This window comes from Hippoglossus hippoglossus, chromosome 21 (assembly GCF_009819705.1).
Source record: "Hippoglossus hippoglossus isolate fHipHip1 chromosome 21, fHipHip1.pri, whole genome shotgun sequence".
Lineage (NCBI taxonomy): Eukaryota > Metazoa > Chordata > Actinopteri > Pleuronectiformes > Pleuronectidae > Hippoglossus > Hippoglossus hippoglossus.
This window is the reverse complement of record NC_047171.1, coordinates 6,400,650-6,424,004: the sequence shown is the minus strand read 5'-3', so window position 1 is coordinate 6,424,004 and position 23,355 is coordinate 6,400,650. Positions and strand designations below refer to the sequence as shown.

Sequence of the window (23,355 nt, the reverse complement as noted above, 5' to 3'; positions counted from 1 at the left end):
TTAAATGAAATAGCATTGCCAGTGTATTATATTTCTTTGTGAAATGAGGCACTGTATCGGAGGTGTTTTACGTAGAAGCTCGGAGGTGAAAAGGTAAATAGGTTTCACTGGATGCACACAGACAAACTGAAAGTGAAAGGGGTTTTGTGTGGTTAACAGAGTTTAGTTGTGTTATTTTGTGTAAATCAGACAAACCTCTCTCTGTTAATCTGTCCTCCTTTTGGTATCTTTCTTTTTGTCCTGAATGTTTCACCACAGCAGAACATTCTGAAGGTTAAAAAACCGCCAACATTTTCCATGGTCAGAACCACTTATGTGTTTGTCAGGACTTTTAATTAACCATAGGGGAGTTCACTTTCCCCAGTAAACAAGGGACACAGAAAACACAGTTGAGCCACACAACCAAGCTGTAGTTACATTAGCTGTGGCTTGATTTGCTAACATTAGCTGCAGACGGAGAGATTGTATTTTACACAACTGAAAAAGAGCCTCCCACCCTCAAGACTGTGCACACGATATGTTTCCTCGTGGTTCAGCTTCATCTCTGTCGTATTTTCAGACAGTGGGCAGATGAGAAACTGGTGCTAGTGGCTCCTAACAGCCCAATGTATGTCTGCTGTAAGTGTTGGCTATGAGGTAAACTAGCATAGCACATGTTTCTGGCTTACAATAAACACCTTCTACAAATCTACCAAAGTTTGAATAAAACAAGATAATTTCAACATAATTAAATAACTATTGTTTTTACTTATTTTCTTTTTTGTACCATACCCATATTCTTTGGTCAATGCTTGAAGGTGTTTACTTGCTACGACTTTCTAAATTGATGAGTTATAATGTAGTGAGTGAGACCAATGCTATTAAGCTGTGTGCTCATTTATTTATCAAACAACTACTTTATATAGTATGTTTTAATTTCTCATGTGAATGTCTGTACTTCTGTGTTTGCACGTATTACTCTTCAGCAGTATTGTGCACCCATACTGGTTTGGTTTCCCGTTTCTACCCACATCACTGGTGCTCTCCCCTTTGAAGACGAGCTTAGAGAGAAATAAAAAAGAGAGAAAGGGGAGATGATAAATAAAAAGAGGGATGAGAGGGTGAGATGTACTGAGAGGAAAGGTAATGCATATCCTGCTCTTTTGTTATTTCTCCTCTGTTTCTGTCCTTCATAGTGAGGATCAGTGAAGTGGCAGGTGGATAAAGAGAACACCTGCTCTCTTCATCTCCCCTCTCCCTCTCTGTGTGTTTGGCCTTTTCTCTCTCTCTCTCTCTCTCTGCCTCTTGTTCTCTCACATCACACTCCCTCACTTGTTTCTCAAGTCTCACCCATTTTGCCTCTCTCTCTCTCTCCCCCCCCACACTTAATTTTTTGCATTGATGCAGCCTGTCAAACATCTCGCACAAAAAAGGGATATGCAAATGGATCTCAAGTGCGTGTGTGTGTGTGTGTGTGTGTGTGTGTGTGTGTGTGTGTGTGTGTGTGTGTGTGTGTGTGTGTGTGTTTTCTAGTGGGAGTGTTCGAGATCAGAGCCTTAGACTTAGGAAGGCATAGAGGGAGGGGTTGATGTTATTTTTCCTCTCATATTAATGCTATTCATTCATTAGCCCAGTCTAATTAATTCTGAGCCTCCTCCTCCCTTCATTTCACTTTCTTGCCTCCAGTTCTCTCTCGCCTCCTACCTTTTCCCCCCCCGCTCTGCTTTCTTCCCTTTTTTCTTCCGTTTTCTACCCCACTCTGTTTTTTTTTTGGCCCCTTTTCTCTTTACACTTACACTATGCAAGTTATTGCCACGCCAGCAGTGTTAATCTGAAGATGGCATTTGGTGAGCCAACCATCTTGATGTAGAATGAAAAATGTCAACACATTTGGTATTTCCAAGATCTCCAGAGAATGAAGCTTATTGACTGTGCTAATCCCCTGAGGTGTGTAATCATTACGTCAGAGACTTCAGTTATCTCAAGTAGTTATCAAGTAGATATACTGCTAGTATACATGAGAAGATATACTGGATTTAGCGCAAATTTTGCTGAAGATATTCAGAAAAGCAAGGTTCTGACTGGACCTCAGCTCTCTAACTGGAGTGTGAACATGAAGAAGTTCAGCTAGGTAAGGTGGTGCCAGTCCATTATCGATCCTGTAACGAACAGGAAGCCAGTGGAGCGAGTGCAACACAGGCATAATAGGGTCCCACTTTTTCTTTCCTGTCAGGAGGCGATCAGCAGCATTTTGGATGAGCTGCTGAATGGTCAGTAATCAAGTCGAGAGGTTAAGAAGGCATGGATCACCCGCTCTAGAACTTTAGGTGGGATATAGGCCTTTACCTTGGCTATAAGTTTCAACTAAAAGAAGCTAGACCTGTCAAATTTAAAAACAGTGTCAAAATAGACTCTTCACAGAGGAGTCCATTTTAGGGGCTAGAGGGTTAAGGGTGCCCACATCCAGCAGTTCAGTGTGTCCAAATACTATGACATCCGTCTTGTTTTCATTTAGTTTGAGGACGTTTAAGTTCATCCATGATTTAATGTCGTTAAGGCAATCAAGTAATGACTAATTTAACAAATTTGAACACACAGAAATATGAAAATGATGTTCAAAGTAAAACGACTAAATCGAGTGTGAACAGGAAAGCACATATAAGTTACTGGTACAATCAGAGGATTCAACAACATCATCCCTCCAGTGGATGTGTAGTGCATATCCTTGAGGTGAGATCCCCCAAAAGCAGTTCCCATACCAGAAGTTGAACCCGGGCCACCTGGATGAAAGCCAGGAATCCTAACCGCTAGACCATATGGGATCATACATTGTAATTAGAGTCTGTGAAGTTATCAATGAAATGAGTGCCTGGACTGTATCCTTTGATCTCTAAGTCCATTGATGTCGGTTCTGTCCAGAATTGCTTGAACCCCCAAAAAAGTCATCTGTTTTTCTCACATTTATACATTTGGAGGTTTGGTGTCTCTTTCTACCTTTGTCTGGTTTACTAATCACAGATCTATGATTGTGCAAACGAGCTGTGCCTATCTTCATCTGTCCTTCAGCCGCTCATCTGCAGCTCCTGATCTGCTCGTCAAACACACTAACGTCTGCTTGTTTTTTGTTTTGCTAGCAACTCTATGCTAGACAATGGCAAGTGAAAAACATGGGAGTAGTTCAGGCATATGTGCCAGAACTGGTAACCAACTCCTAAATGAAAAATAAAACATTATTTCCCAACCCTTGGAGGTTTGGCAACAGTTGTCCTGTACTGAGGTTAGATTTATTCAAGCTTATGTAAATTCAACTTGAGGTTGAAACTTGGCCGAGCGGCTATTGACCCCAGTCCCAGAGTCAGTCGATGATGGTCTACCAGCCCATCGATGCAGTAACCTACCAGGATTTGCCCCAGGTGGTCAGTCTGGCTAAGGTAGGCAGGTGGCTAATTCTCACACATAACCCATTTATCACCATCTTTTTATCTCCTCAATGATTCCAGTCTTTTATATCTTTTTCTCTCCCTCTCTATTGATATCTTCCCCTTCCTCCCTACTTTTCAGTCTCCCTCCTCCATCCCTCTGCCCTCTGTCCTTGCCTTCCCCTCTGCCGCGCTCCCTTGTTTCCTACCGTGTAGATTAACTCAAATGTGCTCAATACCGATGAGGCGGCATCAGCTTTTTATGTATGTGTTCGTGATGGGGAAAGAGCGACAGTGACAAAGGGAGAGGGAGAAGTTGTTTTTGCACTTTGCATCTCTCCCCTGTTACCACCCACCATCATCAACCACCCTCTCCGGAGTTTATCAGCATCTTCACTGCTATCAGTTCATGGTTGTTCAGGGATAGATGGTCTGCAGAGAGCGGAGGGGAGACAAAACAGCAGACAGAGAGAGAGAGAGAGAGGGAGTAGGGTAGAACTAAAGAGCACAAAACTAAGTTCAGACAAACTCACTTAGAAAACACACACACACACACAGAGGGAGCAGAGAGAAGGTCAGGGGAGGATTAATGGCTGTGCTCTGATAGATAAACTAATCAAACAAACAAAGACACACATTAAAACACAGACAGAATGCAAAGCAGACTCTCACTTTGAGAGATTCAAAGAGAGGAAGAAACCCATAGAGATGAATGGCACAAAAAAGTTTTGACAAACACACACACATACACACACACACAGAGAGCAGTCTGTAGTGGTGTGGACTTTGAATAGTGTTTGCATTCCCTTCTCTAAGGGCTGGGTTCACAGACATGGATTAAATCCTTTTCAAAATGTATTTTTAGCACAATGAGTGTGTCCATAGAAATAATACATCAATTAAGGATAGCAGTTTTCAAAATTAAACTCAGGAGACACATTTTAATTAACGTTTTGTATCAGTTGTTTGTATTTGTGTGACACCACACGCTTTTCTCTACACTCTGTGATCAGACCTTCTTGTCTGAACCTTTTCGTTTTTCCCCTCTTTGTCTCTGTCATGTTTTTTATTGTGTGCATGTGTGAACTATGAAGAATTAATCAGCTGTTTTTGCATCACAAGCCTTTATTCTGTGTTCTCCGGAATAATATGTCACGGATTTGTCCCTGAATAGTTGATCATTCTACAGAGTATCTCTAAAAGCACACATTATTATTGACAGTGGTTGGATGGTTCCCGTAGGAAATACTTAAAGGGTTAATAAAATAAAGGTTCACTTGTTTTCTAAAGATATTTTAGGGCACTTTTTGCTTTTATTAACACAACAGGGAAATTGTGAAATAAGGAGAGAGTGTGTAAGACATGCAGCAAAGGGCCGGGTTGAAACCAAACCGTGTGTGGACTCACTTTTCTCTCTCTTTGAATGTCTGAATCCTGTATTAGACATTTTAAACATTATATAAACGTGTATACTGAATATATTTCTATAATCAATTCACATGTCCAACATTTTATTTATTTAACTGGTTACTCTAAGTCAGTAGTGTGACAGACATTATATTTGATTATACTAATATTAGATCTTACTTACTTATTGTTTTTGTTTCCACTGATTTGATTTGTCTGGTGTGTGTGTGTGTTTGTGTGTGTTTGTGTAGCCTCACCAGAACAGTGGAGATCCTGGGAGAGGACAGTCCCCTGGGCATCCATGTGGTTCCTTACTGCTCATCACTCAGTGGACGGTGAGTTGTGTACACAGAAACATAAAATTCACTCGCACAAGGTTAGACTATTTTAACAATATGATAAATAATATGTTACATTTAATTCTTTCGCTTTTTTGGATGTGGAATATACTCAGTCACATAGGTTATACACACAAACACAACATATACTAAACTATACTCAGTCCTCAATCTGCCCTTTCACCTGAGAAAACCTTGTCTGTTTACCAGCTACAGAATGTCCCAGAGTTATATTCCCATAATCCTATTCTGCAATAGAAAAGGCATTCTGGTTCCTGGACTGCAGCACATATAAATGGCAACCACTCATGCACGCTCGCCTGCCCGCTCGCACACGCACACGCACGCACGCACACACACACACACACACACACACACACACACACACACACACACACACACACACACACACACACACACACAGTCACAGACACAGACACAGACACAGACACAGACACAATGGGAAAGAAAATTGCCCAGCTATGCAGGGCTTTTATTTGGGTGTGTTACCCAGTGGATGGACGGGGGATTTCCTAAAGGAAAGCAGGATGAATTTTTATGTCTGTTCTCATGACTCACCTGACCCCGCCAATCTCCTCCTTAAATTCCTCTCTCTCTCCCAGTCTTGCTCTCTCTCTTTTCTTTTCCCCTTTTCCTCTCTTTTCCAATTTTTTTCCTGTGTCCTGTCCTCCCTCTTTCCTGAACCCCTCCTACATCTCTTTCCACCATTTACCATAATCTCTTTCACCTTTTCACCTACATTCATCCTTGTGGAGCTGGACTCTTTTGTGTGTCACTGTCATCATTTCTGCTTTGGCGAGGAAACGGTAGAAGTTATGGACTGAGGATACTGAACTTGTTTTTCAGGCTATCCTCCTACCACCTTACTGCCTCTCTGTACACGTGCAGTAAATGTCTTCACACCTACCTGTCCATCACATTTTAAACATGTCTGCTTGCCTTTTTATCTTGCCTGTGTGAGTGTGTGTGGGTTCTTTTCTGAGACCTACCTGTCTAAATTTAACTGTAGCCACTCCGCTCGCACACTGTGTTTTATCAGTAGCTGTGGATCATATGAGCACCAATAAGAATCTACAACAGGACAGTGACTGACAGTTAGGAGTTGAACCTGGCATAGCTCTGTTTGAATAAACCATATGGATAATCAGTCTTCTGGCGCACACACAGTCAGATGTCATTTTAAGAGAGCATGTGCTTTCAGGGATGAATAAACAGCTGTAGAAGCAATGGGAACACGCTCAACATTTGATACAGCTTGTAAGCTCGTTTTCTCTCCTTGTTCTTGCAGGTCTCTGGGTCTGTTCATCCGTGGAGTGGAGGAGGAGAGCCGCTCCAGAAAGGAGGGCTTGTTTCAAGAGGACGAGTGCATCGTCAAGATCAGCAACACCAGCCTCATGGACAAGACATTTAGCCAGTGAGTGCAACAGCTTGTCTGGGCTCTGCCAAGGAGTTCAACCTACTCCTCTGTGATGAGTTCAGTAGCTGCAAAACCACATCCCAAGGATATTAGAGAATAAAATAAATACGGCTGTCTATACAGTATTTCTCATGTTTCATTTTACAACTTAGAACTGGAAGTCTCACATTTTTTATTTCTAATCAAATAAATATATACAGCAGAGAGTGAGGAATGGCAGCACTGTGAGTATAGTGCGTAGACTTTATATAAAGATGGACGACATGACAGGTCCCCAAATGTGTAGCCAAACCCTAACCCGTGCATCGGAAGAATCTTTCTACCTCGGCTCCGTCCCCCCTTTGGCTACTGCGCAGACTATGGCTTCAAATGTGCAAGATGGCAGCGTTCATTTGCAGAATGTTTTGACTTAATTTCTGGGTTAGTGGAAGGAATCGCAAAATGCGGCGTCCATCTTCAAATACACTTTACAGATCAGGACCATAGAATGATATTTATTGAAAAGGGTCAGTTCCAATAAAAACGTTTCTTCTCAGTTTTACAAGTAGATGATTTTCTGCCAAAAACCTGTTGGCATCAGGTGCAGCCGGCTTTCTTCTTCCTCTTCCCTGCTTTTGTATCATTCTCTGTGTTGTTGTTGTTGTTGTACCTTTCCATTGTCAGAGGGCTCACATCACAGTTTGTATTGCCATCACAGAGAATGGCAGAAAACACACTTGGCAGATGTTTGGAGAGCATATCTCCCGAATTGAGTGTTTGTCTGTTAGCGCTGGTCTTTGTGCATCTGTGCGTTAAATCTCATTCCTCAAAGGAAAGATGTGTTGACGATTTGTTGGAGAACCATGTGTTTCTCACTGCAGTTTGCTTACTGTTGCATTGAAGCACCTGAAACCACGTATATTAAGATGAGAGCATTTTAGGATGGATTATGATTGCGGAGCATTAAAATGACAAAGGACACACTTGTGGAAATTATTGCAGCAAATTACAAGGTCTGATGTGGATGTTATAATGATTACCACACATTACAAATTCTATATAGTCCCAAACAACAGTCCTCGTCCAGTATTCAGTGTGGTAATGAGATTATATGTGAGGTGTTTTATGTTCCACTGTAGGTAAAGGGATTATCACCGGAGGGGTTTGCACCTATTGTTCAATAACTGGTGTATCTTCACGCTTTTACAAACACCAGTACACACACACACACACACACACACACCCACACACACACACACACACACACATCCTTTTGCCATTGTCCCACTTGGCAGCTGTATTGACAATAATTTTCTTTAACACAAATGTGCTTGCACGTGTCGTCCAGCCAGAAACAATAATGATATCATTGGTGCACAATGGTCCCAGTACACATACATCAACACACTCAGCTCTCAGATCTAGTTTCATTGTGCTGTATTGTGGTCTCAATACAATTAAAATCACTTGCAGTGTCATTCAGCAAGGTGTGACACAAGTGCTTACTTAGACTGCTTAGTGTGTTTAAACAGTTTCAATATGCAAATCCTGTCTGAGAGGAATAAAGTAGAGATGAACACCGCTCCTCAAACACATCATTCTTACTTAGTGCGACTGCTGTCACGATATCCTGAAGAGAAAAAACAGGACAATTCGAAAATGTTTAAATAAATTATTGATATTGTGTTTATCATTCACATATAATGATAATGTTTAAAAATACATCCAGCGCCTTTTAAACCATTTCTGTTTCTTTTCATCATGATAACCATCTGGTTCACATCCCAACAGGGTCAGTAATAGTTATATTTATTTTTTCAACCCTATGCGCTGAGCTAAACTCTTCCCTCTCCCTGAAATTTACATTTTCAACTGCAAAGATCCAACATCTAAGAAACTGAAATGTTGGGTTTCTTCTGGTCACAATAATTGTTAAGTGTAAATCTTATATCACTTTGTTTGGAAATTGGCTCTTCTATGTATCCATGTTTATATGTATATACATATTCTAACATGTGCATTGCTCAGTACAGTTATAAACGGTGCATTTGTTATACTTAATGAACACTGAATATATGTATAATACGTATACTTTGTGCAAAGCAGGTTTCCTCTGATGATTCAGACAGAAACTTTCCCACAATGCCATTTTATCAGATTTAGGTCCATGAGTCGTCTTCTTGTATTAATGTCAAACTTAGTCAAGTATTATTATTGCATTTCTAATCTATTAAAATGAATCTGTCCTTCATGCACGACTTTCTAAACATAGTCTCTAGTTACGGAAACATTCTGATAATTACATGTAATAATAAGCTAGGCGGGAAACAATAGGGGTGTAATCCAATAGAATTTAAACAAACTGGATTTTCTCTGTCGGTTATCTGGGGTGAATGATGGTTTGTGCCCGTCCCTCGTGACACAATGGTCCCTCTAACTTACTTAGCATAATCTTATATAAACTAATTGTCTGCGAAATTATCTTTTTTATAGATCACAGGACTAAAATGGCCGGCTGCACAGGTGTCATGGCTCTGTGTTGTATTGCTTGTTCTGTCGTCTCCAGAGCTCAGTGAAGATACAAAAGCAGAAAGCCACCGAAATCACTGACAAGTGGAAAATGACATACAAACGAAAAGGAAGAAAGTAATGATACCCAATATAATACAGTTTAGATAATCATGAAGTAGAGTTTATGTAATACAACTAGATCAATGTTTTAATATTTAGATATTTTTAGATATAGATAAAAAATCATGGGTCACCTCACCACTACATGCACCTTCACCCCGTCCTGCGCTCTGATAGGCTCTAGTTGTCACAGACTAAATATTTAGCCTTCTAGATATCTAGTTGGAGTCTGTGACGTGTTCACTCATAGCGTTTGGCAACTGCTGATGAAACGCCTATTTGACTCCAATCTGGCGTCTTCCAAAACTCGACTGTGACTGGAAAATAGGGCTAAACATCCCGTAGTGTGAACTGCGTAACAAAACTCATCATTTAGCCAGACAACAAAATAAACATCACAAACAAGCCGCAGTTTAAGTATGAGGTGAACGTGGGTCAGAGGGAGAAGTCTGTGGCTTGTTTCCTCCCAAACACACGTTTTTTCATTCAACTGTTAATGGGATTAAAACTTCTTTATAAAAAGTAGCACATTTGAGTCAGCAACATAAGTCCTGAGAACTTCTGATGATCATTTTTCATTACTACATTTAAGAGACCAGAAAATCAGTTGATTTATTGAAAACAATCAACTGCCAATAAAGAAAAAAACAATTGTTAGTCGTACCCATCTGTCTTAGAAATGACAATCATTTAGAATCAGTTCAGTAAAGACATTAAACATGAACCTAAAATATGCTGTGGTCTTATACAATTTTGAAAAATTGATCAGCCCATTTATAATCATTAGCAATTAACTGGAACTCTTTTAATTTGTCATCTGCAATCTGATGTATAGCATTATCTTTAATTATAATTTTTTCTTAATAGAGATATAGATCCATTGGTAATGACTTTGCTTGTCAGAGATTGATAACTATGTACTGCGTGTGCGCATAGTTTGTGAACGTGATTAATGCCATGATTAGTATTAGCAGTAAATGAGTATGGAGTACACATACCCTACTTAAAACTACACCCACTTGATTCTATCCTTTTTCTCTCTCTCTCTCTCTTCTCTCTTCATCCCGCTGACGCCTCCCCCCCCCCTCCCAGGGCCCAGGAAGTCTTTCGTCAGGCGATGCGTTCCCAAGTCGTCCGCCTGGAAGTAGTTCCCTCGTCCAACAGGGAACGTTATGAAAAGAGTCTGATTGGTCAGCTGTTTGGAAACAGCGCCGGTCCTGATCACAGCCCCAGAGTTACCAAGACCAAAGAGCCGCCACCGCCCATCAAAGCCAAACCTGTGTTTAAGCCGCCTGAGAATCCAGCCACGCGACTGGCAGAGGAAGCTGCTACTCTGGACTCTGCTGTCGGTGTAAGTGGCTCTACGGGTGTGAATTCACTCTCCAATGTATTTGCAACAAGAAACTTTATTTTAAGTTCTACTTTTGTGTCTTCTGCGCTAAATGCATCATCAAACATTCCTCCTTCCTCCTATTAAGATCTGAAATTTGAATATATACACCCTATACCTGAGTATGCATATAAGAGTGCATGTATTTGTACTTGATTTATGACACATGTACTCTATCAGGATGTTACATTTGTGGAAACACTGTGAATCCCTCCTCATCTTTTCTTCCTTCAATTGATTCAAATCTTTATGCTCGAGCCATAAAGTCCTCCTCATTCAAACACATGTAATCGTGGCGTCAGCATCACCATGGTGACACGGCTGACATTTGAGAAACAGCTGGCAAAGAGGCGACAGTTACTTAGCAACAGTTAATTATCGTCTTGTTTTATTTGAAAGAAACAGGTTTTTCTGTGACTTTTTTCTTTCCAATGCAGATGTTGGAGCTCTGATTCTTAAACATTCAGCTGGGCTCTACATTATTTGTTAGTGTGTGGTGCTTCCATATGCAGTTGAAACACTACATTGAATTTATGTTATACTTCCTATTCACTTTTAATCATTGTGTTTGGATAATTTTTTAACACAGTTCAATATTAATACATTTTAAATCATCAATCTCCCATAATGCCTTCAATGACAAAAGAGAATCAAAAAAATATAAAATCAAAAATATACTGTACATACCTTTGTTTTTTCTGTGTGTATGTGTGTGTTAATGCATTTTACTTTTGCAAAATGTACTTGAATGTTGTATTTTTTCCACCCTAGTCCCCCAAAGGCAGGAGCGAGAGCCCCCTTCTTAAGAAAAGCCCTGCTCTCTCCAGCCTGGTGGCCAATAAGAGAGGAGGACGAAGATTGAGGATCGACTTAAAGAAAGGTGAGGAAGACCTCAATCCTGCTCTGTCCGAGTTTCAGATCAGCACTGTTCCGTAAATGTTGATTTCTTAAATAACTAGTGCAGTGTCCAATCCAAACCCGTATTTGAGCCGCCACAACTGCTGCTGCACAAAGAGCTGTTCATCTGCTTATTCAAAGTTCAGTGAAGCTTGACTCCCAAACCCAGAGTGGAGAATCTGTTGTTGTTGCCATTCTTGTGAAGCCTACCGCTGCTACAGCTGCTACAGTTGCTACAGAGCACTGGTCACCTGTTCATTCAAAGTTTATTTTTATTAAACGTATAAGTGTTCAAATGCTTATCACACATTTCTGGAATCAGTAGATAAATGAGTAGAAATATTTCAGAAAAGTCACACCTCTCTTATAAATGATCCTTTGATGTAGTTCTCTTAGTTAATTCCTCTAAATTTATCACACTTACACATCCGAGAGAACAAAAGACTGAAATCCTACCCACTGTCTATTACTGTCTGTTGTTGCGACTAAGAGGTGTGCAGGAACTTCTCTTTGTTATTAATCCTGAAACATCTACGAAAGTTCAGTTACTTTCAAAAGAAAGACACATATTTTAGTATCTCTGCAAATGCCGACTTCCTGTAGCCCTTCCAGTTGAGAGTAGGATGTCAAAAATGAATAAAATGTGTGCACTTTAGTTTTACAGCTTCAGGTTGAGCCAGAAAAAAGTTTATAGAGTCACATCTGTTCTTTTTATCTCTATATACTCTATTTGTTCCAATTAAATCGTTTTTCCCCCTTTCAGATTAATTCTGTCATTTTCTGAATTTCCATTATTCACTCTCTTTGTTTCCTTTCATTATACACTGACTGTGTATAATAGACCCGCTTTATGTCTCTCGCCGTTCGGCCCAGCATTGTGCTTATTTCTATAAATCTCCCTCTCCCTGTTCTCTGGCTGACTCTCCTTCCTCTCATCCTCCCTCTCTCCATCTTCCTGATTCCCTCTCTTCAGGGTCTATTAAGTCTTTATTGATCTGTTCATTTCTGCTGATATGAATTCATACTGGACCAAACTGCTGACTTGGCTCTGCTAAAGAGACCAGATTAAATGAGGTCTATAAAACACACAACCGTTCTCTTGCTGTCTGTGTGTGGCCTTTTTGTACACGTGTGCATGTCTGTGAATGCCTGCACACACATTATGTGGACCTGTTTTTCACTGATTACTATTTTAATCTTCATCGCTTCTCTTTCCGGAACATTCACTCCTCGTTTCCACTGTGTTGCACTCATTCCTCTTTTACCTTTTCCTCGTCGCTCCCTCGTTTTCTTGTCCTCCTCTCTGCCCTGCACTTGAACCCATTCTCAAAAACCTTCACACCTGCAGATATTGTAGCAGCAGCTATGGCTAAAGGGTTTAAAAACCACACACATGCACGCATGCACACACACAGACACACACACTCTCACAAACACACATATCTCTTCGGGCTTTAAATGATCACACTTGAAGAATATAGTCAGGAGCTGAGTCGACAACACAGTTTAAGTTTTCAAACGTAGTTTAGGGTGTGTGTGTGAGAGAGAGAGAGAGAGAGAGAGAGAGAGAGAGAGAGAGAGAGAGAGAGAGAGAGAGAGAGAGAGAGAGAGAGAGAGAGAGAGAGATTTTTGGTCTCAAAGTAGCTGAAAGATAAATATAGCGGCAGGGAGTGAGCAGCTATACACATACAGTATTTTGTGTTTTGATATTGACCTTGGTGTGTTGTGCACATTGTTCATCATCTCTCAATTTACCTTCCCTCATATGTGTGTTTGTCTGTGTGTGTCTGTGTGTGTCTAGGTTCCGAAGGTCTCGGTTTTACTGTCGTAACCAGAGACTCCTCCGTTCATGGTCCTGGTCCCATTCTGGTTAAGAACATTTTGACACGTGGAGCCGCTGTCAAAGACGGACGCCTGCAGTCTGGTGACCGCATACTTGAGGTACCGGCCTGGATGACGTCTTTTCAACATCACTCACATCCAGTTTGGACATATAAAAGATTCCAGGCACTGAATGGAACATTACAAACGTGCTGAAATGTGTGTATGTGTGTGTGTGTGTGTGTGTGTAGGTCAACGGTGTGGATATTACAGGCGTGGGCCAGGAGGAGTTGGTGTGCATGCTACGCGGCACGCGGCAGGGAGAGAGTGTGAGCCTGGTGGTCCTGCGGCAGGAGGAGATGTTCCTGCCCAGAGAGATGGTAAGAACCAATCACAATGCAGTGTTGTCAGCCAATGGAGAGAGACCTTCTGGTTCAGTGGTGAGTCAATGGCCTGTTATATGGAAAACTGAGAAAGACGGTCAGCCACCATCGATTTTCAGCTGGACATTTCACCTCCCGCTAATTTTACAATTTCTGGTCCAATCAACAGGCTTGCCTTGATGATGCTCGGCATTTACCTCAGACTTCATAGAGGGCTTTTCTGAATTATGTGAAAGATCATACACTTCCCTGTACAATAACAACCTCACTTTAAAACAAACAATCATGTACTACAGTGTTTAAGAGGACCCCATTCTGATTGAATCAAGTGAACAAATTGTAAAGCTGTTGATATGATCACTTTTTTGTGCTGTTCTGCCGCTGCCTCATAGTTTCTGCTGAGTTTCAACACTGTTTCAATTCAATAAACTCTTCTTTTATTCACCCTTGTTCTATCTTTTCCTTGCTTTTTCCTTTAACCTCAACCACTCTGCATGCACTGATGTTAATTACACCTCTGTAGGTTTTAGACAAAATAAGTTTTTCCTTTTCTCGCTGTATCCTCCTGACAGTCCCATAACCTGCTGCTGTTTGCTCTTAATACAGTAGCTGACTTTCCTGATTGTATTTCCTCTCACTCTAGTCGTAGCTCTTTAGACAACCTCCCTTTTCCTTGGAGTGTTTCTTCTCTGAGGTAATTTTCTATCATATCAGCTCTTTTGTCGATGACTTTCAATTTTACCTACAACTCTGAGGTGTCACTTGCAAACACATTCACGGGAGCACAAAGGGAATAACAATAGGTTTAGATTACGAGACTTGTCATTTTTCATTTGATCAAATTTACTTGTGTCTCCTCTCCGCCGCTCACTCATGTCTTTGGTTGATGTTTTTCCATCTCTCACTGAATCTTATTTTCCTTTAATGCTGCCTTTTGTGTCTCTTTTCCCTCTGTGTCTCTGTTCGCTCTTATCGACTGATGTTTCCTCAACGGCTGCCAGGAAGTTCTAGACACACACACACACACACACACACACACACACACTTGCATGCATGCGACCTTGAGCCCCATAGGAAATTCTGTTTCTTGCGGACAGGAAAGGGAGCAATGTGCTGGATTTTGTACATATGTTAACATTTACGATCATTTGGATTGTCGTGTCTTGTCCGGAGCTTCTCAACGCACGCATTTGTCTGAACTCCATGGCACCCGGTCGGGCTGTAATGACCGAGGAAGTTACGTGCGTCCCCTCAAAACCACTTCAGCAGTACTTCTACTTTTTTTCTTCCACCGTTGTGTAAACAATTATAGAAAGCTTTCTCGGTTCATGATATTTTCTGGCTCTCAGATGAACTGTGGCCAAAGAAACAGCAGATTGTTATGCAGAGTAAAAGGTAACTCTCTTATTTTCGTATCATCACATCATCACATTTGAAAGATTGAAGGATTTTGAAAGATTTCCAGAGTGAAGAAATACTTGTTTTGGCCCGTTTGCTTTCAGACCGTGAACAAATCTCCCTGGAGTCTGTTGGTAGCTCCCAAACAATATTCATTCAACATGAAGCCTTGTCTTAGCTGCACAGTATTTTGCTGGGGTTGTATAGCTTCAATACAGCTGGTAAACCTTAGGCCGGTCGGCGTAGAACATGGACACATACTTAACCAAATCATCACTGACGGGAAACTGACCTCTGATTGTTCCAGTATTTTTCATACACATACTTACTCAGTCGCACTCACTTGTTCATAGCAAGAAGAGAACTGGTAAATCACTTCTGCTTGAACTGGATGTCTCAAGTGACCCCGTTGTGTTTCTCCGTGTGTGTTTCTGTGTGTAGGAGAGAGTTTGTGTTCTTTCTGTACAGCCGACAAACTTCTCCTGCCTCTCCTCTCTCTGAGTTGGTCTCTCTCGCCCTCACCCTCTCTTCCTGACTGACAGTTCTCCCCACTGGAACTCACATCTGATGGTATTTGCTCAACAGTTTTCAGGAGCAAATGCAAGAACAGTTCTGTACAGTGAAGCTGTGAAATTTAACATGCGGTGTTGTACAGTGAGAGAGAGAGAGAGAGAGAGAGAGAGAATGGATTGATTTTTGCTCTCAAAGTAGCTGAAAGATAAATATAGCGGCGGGAGGGGGTATATATTATTGTGTGGGAGGGGGTATTTCGGGGCAGTGCTAGTCATCATTACCAGCTGTTTTAGTGGTGAGTGTTGAAACCAAAAGGTATTTTCCTTATTTCTCTTCTTTCTTCAGTCGTATAGTTGCATATTAAAGCCTTACATACTTTTTTCGTGGTATGTATATAAGGGAAAACAGAAGATTTAAGATTTAATTTAATTTATCGAGATGTCTTTTCTCAAATACAATATTAACAACACATGCAAATATGTAGCCAACAGCATTACATACACTACAAACACTGGCTCATTCTATGCCAAGACCTCAGCTGCTGGACAACAACAAAACAAGAATTAAATGAATACATTACAGAAACACATACATTAGAAGTGAATTAAAAGCCCAGACAGGTTGTTTTAACATGAGAAAATAAAGATCACATGATGACGATGATTAGAAGAAAGAGCATGATTATTCCCACCACGGGGGGCTTTGTATGTGAAGGATCCACATCAAATTTCTTTGGGAATTCTGGGGGACAAATGGGACATTTGACTGATCGGAAAAGTATATTACACATACGGTAAATATTGCATTTTTTTTTAATTCTCTGGGCAAGTGCAGTCTTGTGGTTCTCTCTCGCAATGGCAGAGATGGATTTCATTATAAAACCCACAAGCTCGTAGGCAGGAGGTCGGCGTGTGAGATTAGACACACAGTATATTGTTGTTTTCTAACCTCCGGCACTATCTTTCCCTAACTTAAAACATTTTGTGTTTGTTGCAAAAACTACTTAATCTTACCCATAAGATCAGAAAGCTGCTGGGGACAGCCAGTGGCCAGATTATGTGTTTAGGTTATTTGTCCGTCCGTCCGTCCCATTCTGATGAACACGATATCTCAAGAACGCCGTGAGATAATTTAATCGGATTTAGTAAGATTAGATTTTGGTGCCAAAGGTCAAAGGTCAAGGTCACTTTAAGCTCATAAAACGCCTATTTACCTCACCACCTTGAGAGTATTCTATCAAATTTGGAATAAATGGTCACAGTGACCTCACAAAACATGTTTTTGGCCTTTTGAGCATATCTAAATCTGCCTTTAGCAAATTTCTAACTTTTTTACCAGTTTTCACAATCACTCAAAGATGAATTGATACGATTTCAGTAAAAAAAAAGGTATGCACACTGAAACTGGACTGGTTGGCCGACGCATATGACATCAGTGAATTATTTCAAGGTAAAGAGACGTTTAAACTCAACTGATATGTTGAAGCTTACATTTTTAGCTGTTTTGATGAATTTTTCACATCCTCTATGGTTAAACATGATAAAACATTTGTTGCGAGTCACGATGTCATTGTTGACAGTGCAAATGAAGTCTGTTCAAAACAGGTGCATAGAAGAAGAGTTTCCGCCCGTGTTTGTATTTTCACGCCTCACATTGTAGCATCAGTCTTGTCGTGTCTTGTAGCTCTAATGTTTTTCCAGGTTTTTCCAGTTTCTGCTTCATATCAACAACATTCACACAAAGCTTCCAAACAACTCTGCCAATTTTGTTGCAGACCTCTTGCTGCTGCAGAGGTCGGCCATTTAATAACTGACTGTCACCTTCCCTCGTCAAGTGACCCCCACACACTAGAAGTTCATCACTCGGAGCAGAAACTTGGTCACAATCAAAAGGAGGAAATGTCTCAGGATTGTTTTCTTACCCTCATCGAAAGTGTTTTCGTGTTTGGAAGCGAACCGACTCAGCCGTGGTGGAGGTTTGTTTACAGTTTAGAACATCACTCATTTTATTCTCTCACACTTCTTGTTTTATTTAAAAGACATTGACGTCCCTTACGAGCCAAAATTCACAATAACGTGTATAAAGATGTAACTTTGAAATTCAAATCTTTACATGTAAATCACTAGAAGACGTTTCAGAGCCTTTTCACTGCCATTGAAATGAACCAATGTTATTTTAAACATTTTTATCATGCTACCCTGTACGGTCTGTCGTTGTCAGTCTTTGCTAAGGACAACTTTTTCCATCATGAATGAAAATCTGAAAGAGGTTTCTAAGAAGGAAAAAAACTTTGTACGACCTCCAAAAGTAGAAAAGGTGTTTTTCCTGTAAGTACCGTCAGGATGCAGATTGGAAAGATTGATGAAATGATCATAATTTCTTCAGATGTTGTAATGAGTTTAATATCGTCGATTTATACAAACCTTATTTACAGTCCCAATACTGTTTATACCACGTTTTATCAGACTTTAAACAGTGATATGAGTAAGTTTGTTAAAGGTTTGATGTGAGGGCTCGTGCCAGCTTGTTTGTGTTTACAGAGAGGAAACAGAAGAAGGATGATGATGAAATGATGGAAGGATCTTGTCAGTCTCCTCCTCCCCCTCTTCCGTCGACTCATTTTAGTCAACCATCTGGTGTTGTCTGCTAAAGTGTGCGCCCGCTGTAGAACAAAGACATTACACCATCTCTATACACACACACACACACACACACACACACACACACACACACACACACACACACACACACACACACACACACACACACACACACACAACCTCTGTGACATACAACCATATTAATACACATTCCCCGATTGTGTATAAGTATACATCCACCTGCTGTGTTGGCATTTTGAGGACACACACACACACACACACACACACACACACACACACACACACACACACACACACACACACACACACACACACACAGTCATTCAGTCTCTCACATATAAAACATAAAACGATATTTTGTCTTCACACATGAACAAGCATACGTCTGCTCTGTTGGCGAGAGCCTTGAATCTGTTGAATAAAATAATACACAAAAAAAAAATAAGCCAAATGTAACTGAACAAATTTGAGCATTTTAAAATAACAATGAGAAATATTTCTAGAGAAGTAAAAAGCTTCATGTAACGATCTATCCAGGCGTGTTTCTAGACATTTAAATAGTTGAGTGGTCTGATGTGGTGGAATTTTCAGCAACCGCTAATTCGTAGAGGCTCACTTACTAAAACCAGAATATATAAATATGCAAAAACATTTAATTTTAAAGTTTAGTGGCATTGTGAACCAAGATCAACTTCCACACTTGTTATGTCACAAACTAACATTCTTTATTTAATCTTCTTAAACTTAGATTTAAGGTAAGAACAGAGAAACCTTCCTCTTAACTGCAGCTGAATGTGAAAAAAGATTTGAACTGTTGAACTCTGCTCATAAATCCTGCACGTTTAACAGCAAACACTCAAATCATCCGATGTTACGGAGGCAGATTGTAGATCAGAAATTTGATTCATGGAAACAAAACAGAAGAGAGCAGAACAGACTTGGGTGTGGCAGGATTCGTTTCATTTTATTCTTCACCATCTCTCTCCTCCTTCCCAGAAACACAAAAGCATAAACAATGAAAACATTATACAGAGCAGCCACACAACAGTTGAAACACAAACCATTCACTCACACACTTTGGCTTCTACTGCAGAGCACTGAATGAGAGCTTTACGTGTGATTCCATCAGGATATTTGTGCAGCTCTGCTTTTGGCATCTAGCATGTGATGAGCTGCAAAATGATCCTCTCTCTATCCTCTTCCTGTTGTTTTTTTTATTTCTCTTTTTTCCTCCTTCCACTACACGGAGGAAACATTCTCCTTGGTGCCAGATGCTCCGCTCAGTAAACTGTTGTCAGCTGGTGACGGAGCACATTCAAAACACAACAACTTTATTGAACAGTTTCTCCGTTCTGATTATCCCCCATCCATCACCGCTGCAGCTTCAGTGTGCGTGTGTGTGTGTGCAGTCTGTTGTCTGTTTTGTCTCTCTCTAGTGTGTGTGTGTGTGTGTGTGTGTGTGTGTGCATGCAAACACAGGTCTCTGAGGGTGTAACAGATGGGGGATCTACTGTAGTGATTCTGTGAGGTCACATTGGTGACGATATCAGTGAGATGTAACACACACACATACACGAACACACAGACACGCACACACACACAAACTCCCTGGCAGCTTGGTCTCTCTGCTGGAGCTGCCATCATCCCAGTGGAGAGCAGCAGGAAGGGGTATCACGTCTCTCCTCTCCCTCTCCTCTCCCTCTCCTCTCTCTGTGGCTCAACGTCTCATCTCCCATCTCTGTGCTGTTTATTGAAGGTTTATCAGCTCCTTCATTATCCTCTCATCTACAGTCGCTGCTGCGTCTCAAGGCCCGAAGTGCACGAGCATCACACACACACTCACATGTGTCCATCGTGGGTTCAAATCCCTGGGATTCAGGTCACTGAGAAACAGCACGGGCATCACACTTACTCAGAACCAGCAGAATCTCTGTGAAGAGTAATAGCAACAATTTTTCTTAAGAAGAACAACAAATCAGATATATAGAAAAGTCCATTAAACAGTTAAGAATCAAAATAAAAGTTTAACATTTTGGAAAATAGTCTTTTTAGCCATTTAACCAAGAGATAGAAGAGATGATTGATGCCACCTTCATGTCATCAGCTGGTTCATTTAGCACACAGGATGTAAACAGTGGGAAACAGCTGGCCAGGCTCAGTCTGAAGGTAACACAATCCACCCACAACAACTCTGAAGCTCATTAATTAACACATAACATCTCCTTTGTTTAGTCCCTACGAAAAAAACTAGAAAAAAAAATCAACACTGTGACAAAGTAGATGGAGAATAGTTTTGTATCTCAGCAGCAATGTATGATTTAAACAATTTTATGTCAGTGACTTGATATTGCTGTGGACAAGTGAGTGGAAATAATATAGATGCTCAACCCACAACAGAAAAAGGGTTGTGGGTGTAGAGTCGTGGATTCAGGGCGAGTGGTCGACATTACAACACCTCCCAACACCTCAATATCACACATATGCAAGTAGAGGTCTGTACAAGCCCTTGTTTCATGAGACCGTCTCTATTGATTTTTGTGACCTGACCACACGCCCTTTATTTCTGCTGGTGCTGCTCCTTCCTGCACCGACACACCAGTTGCACTCAAATTTTAAATAATGCCTGAGTCCACACCAACGTTCACTGTAAATTATTTACTTTATTGTTTCTTTGTGTGGAAGACGAGAGCTGAAGTTTGCAAATTGTTGCCAAGAAGCATTTCGGTGGCCATGTGGGGGGGGGCTTCGGCACGTGAACAGACGGCGGCCCAGCCCACACCACGGTCCCATCGTGACCGCCCATGACCACTTGTAGCCTCGGTAGACGAACCCTGTGCCGCCAACATCTGCTGTTAGTTTTACAGGACCCGCAGGCTGGCTACAAAATTTTGGAATATATGGATATAGAACTGTTTCCCTTTGTACAGCTACCTCACAGACATTTGATCCATATTGCAGGAAAATATGTCACTGGAGTAAACCGGTTCCTTCTGTCAGGAAAAAGAAAACACTGGTCGACCATGGTGCTCTCCCTAAAAACACACTGACCTTTAAAACCACTGTGGTTCTTACCTCTCTCTCCCTCTGTCTTTTCCCTTTGTCTCTCCCATCTTTTCCTGTAAGGATGTAAATGCTCTTTAGTCACACTCACATTGTGGAGTGTGAGTCCCCCACCACAGGCATTACGTTGACCATTAGCTCAGGGTGTGGGGGATTGGACAACGGGGGCCCATTGTGAGAGCCCAGTGATGGGACAGTTATTTTCATAATTCAGAAGCATAATGTCAGCTTTCTGTTCCTGAGTGTACTTACCTGTGTGTGTCTTACATCTACTGCTGCATTTAAGCACAGCGGCTACCGCTGTTTGGCTTTGTATAATGAATCCTTGGGCACTCGTTCCCACAGCATGGGACTTTCTACATAAAGTCACGCAGACACACACACACGCAGACACACGGTCTCTCTGCGAGCTGCTCTCATTAAAACAATGTGTTGCTGAAAGCAGGTGTCCTTACATGCAAATACACAATGACACAATTACTAGCAACTGAGTGTTTAAACATACACCACGATTATTACTCACATTATGATCATTGTTTTTCTTCATCTCTATTCTCTGGCTTGGAGTTGATCTTGTCTTTGGGGTTGAGTTAAGGATGTGTTTTATTCTTGTGTGTGTGTGTGTGTTTTTCTAATGCACAGCTATTTGCCTCTGTTTAGTACAACGAAATATATCCTCATTCACGCACAGCGACACAAACTGACCTGCCTCTCTCGTTGTGGCAAACTATTGAAATGTTAACGAGCAGCGTGAGGAGGTTCACCTATGCAAAGTGTTTTTCTATAACCTCTGATAGAGTTTATGTTAATATACAAACACACAGACATGGAAGCAGGTCACTGATCATTATTTGATATTTACAGTGATGTCACTGTACCAGTCAGTACCAATACCACAGCAAAAACTACACAGCAACAGAGGCTCCTGCACACACAGTGTCTTAACACACCTCCATGTAGTCAGTGTACAAATAGTAGTTTAAATAGTCTAACAAGGTGACGGACCAATAGTGTGAAAATATTAATTTAAAAAGACATCTGAATATCTTGAACACTTTATATTTTAAATAAACGCAGCAGCCTTCTCATGTTAAGAGCTGTTGCTACTTTAGCCTCAACATTGTCCATCTTTGTAAACGGTCTATGATTTAGAGATGTTATTGTTTCCTCCTTTCATTTGGAATACACTGTGGAACCATTTGCAACATATCTCCATCAGCCAGTATTGGCTTTCTTTTTTGGCTTTTCCCCACAAGTCGTGGTGCTGGTGCTTGTTGTTCTCGTTGGCTTGACCTCTTCTTTCTCCTCGAGTTAAACGTCTGAGTAGAACACGTGTAGGTTTATTATGCTGCTTTCATGAAAGCAATTACACCTCCAGTACCTATAAAATCTATTTTACCTTTGGAAAATCAGTACTGTAGACATTTCAGAATCTTGGCATCACATTGGTACTGACATAGTAGCTATATTTTAGTGTTACTCAGAGATACAACCACTTATCTTAGCGATGAGCCTGAAATAATAGAAGCGTCGCATAAAATGTCAGCGTACTTTTCAGTACAAATTGTTTACGTCCTTGTTCTCTTTTGTGTTTGTATGTGCGTGTTTGTTTTAGAGCGATTCTTGTTAATGAAAAAGAGGTTTTGTTTGTAAAAGTCCACATAAACAGTCAGGTTTCACACCGGATGATAATGTTGTTCTACCGTCCTCACAGGCTGATTATTTATCTGGTAAAGTATCAGAGGGAACCTGGAGGCTGCGCTCATTCATTGTTTTACAGGCAAATTGAATTCAACACCCAGAAAAACAACTTTACATACATTTGCATATTTCCTTTCAGATTTCATAAAACATTTCACAGCATGTATGGGTGGTCCTGACCCCAAAGCTGAGAACTGCTGTTTTGAACTTTTCTGCAGCACAACAGCACCCACCCTCTACTCTAAATTCATTCTGGCATTGGTTCTGTCCCAGAAAAAAAGAAATGAATTAACATGAGTTATCAAAGCAGGGAGGTTAAATCAGATAAATAAAGAATGTAGCAGCAGCAGAAAAAACTGAAAAGTTGCCAAATCATGACA

The 23,355-nt window shown here is 40.8% G+C and overlaps 1 protein-coding gene and 1 non-coding gene across 6 annotated transcripts in view; one reads left to right on the top strand and one right to left on the bottom strand.

Moving 5' to 3' along the window:
* Positions 1 to 23,355, top strand: part of LOC117754722 (partitioning defective 3 homolog B-like) — a 194,088-nt gene that overhangs the window by 63,862 nt on the left and 106,871 nt on the right. For all 5 annotated transcript variants that reach the window (XM_034573866.1, XM_034573864.1, XM_034573867.1 and 2 more), the window contains exons 7-12: positions 5,057 to 5,140; positions 6,453 to 6,578; positions 10,284 to 10,542; positions 11,353 to 11,461; positions 13,280 to 13,419; positions 13,551 to 13,679. In XM_034573866.1, the coding sequence (XP_034429757.1) occupies positions 5,057 to 5,140; positions 6,453 to 6,578; positions 10,284 to 10,542; positions 11,353 to 11,461; positions 13,280 to 13,419; positions 13,551 to 13,679 (847 nt within the window). The remainder of the gene's footprint in view (positions 1 to 5,056; positions 5,141 to 6,452; positions 6,579 to 10,283; positions 10,543 to 11,352; positions 11,462 to 13,279; positions 13,420 to 13,550; positions 13,680 to 23,355) is intronic.
* On the bottom strand, positions 2,730 to 2,801 carry trnae-uuc. The gene has a single exon. It is a non-coding gene; the product is annotated as a tRNA-Glu (tRNA).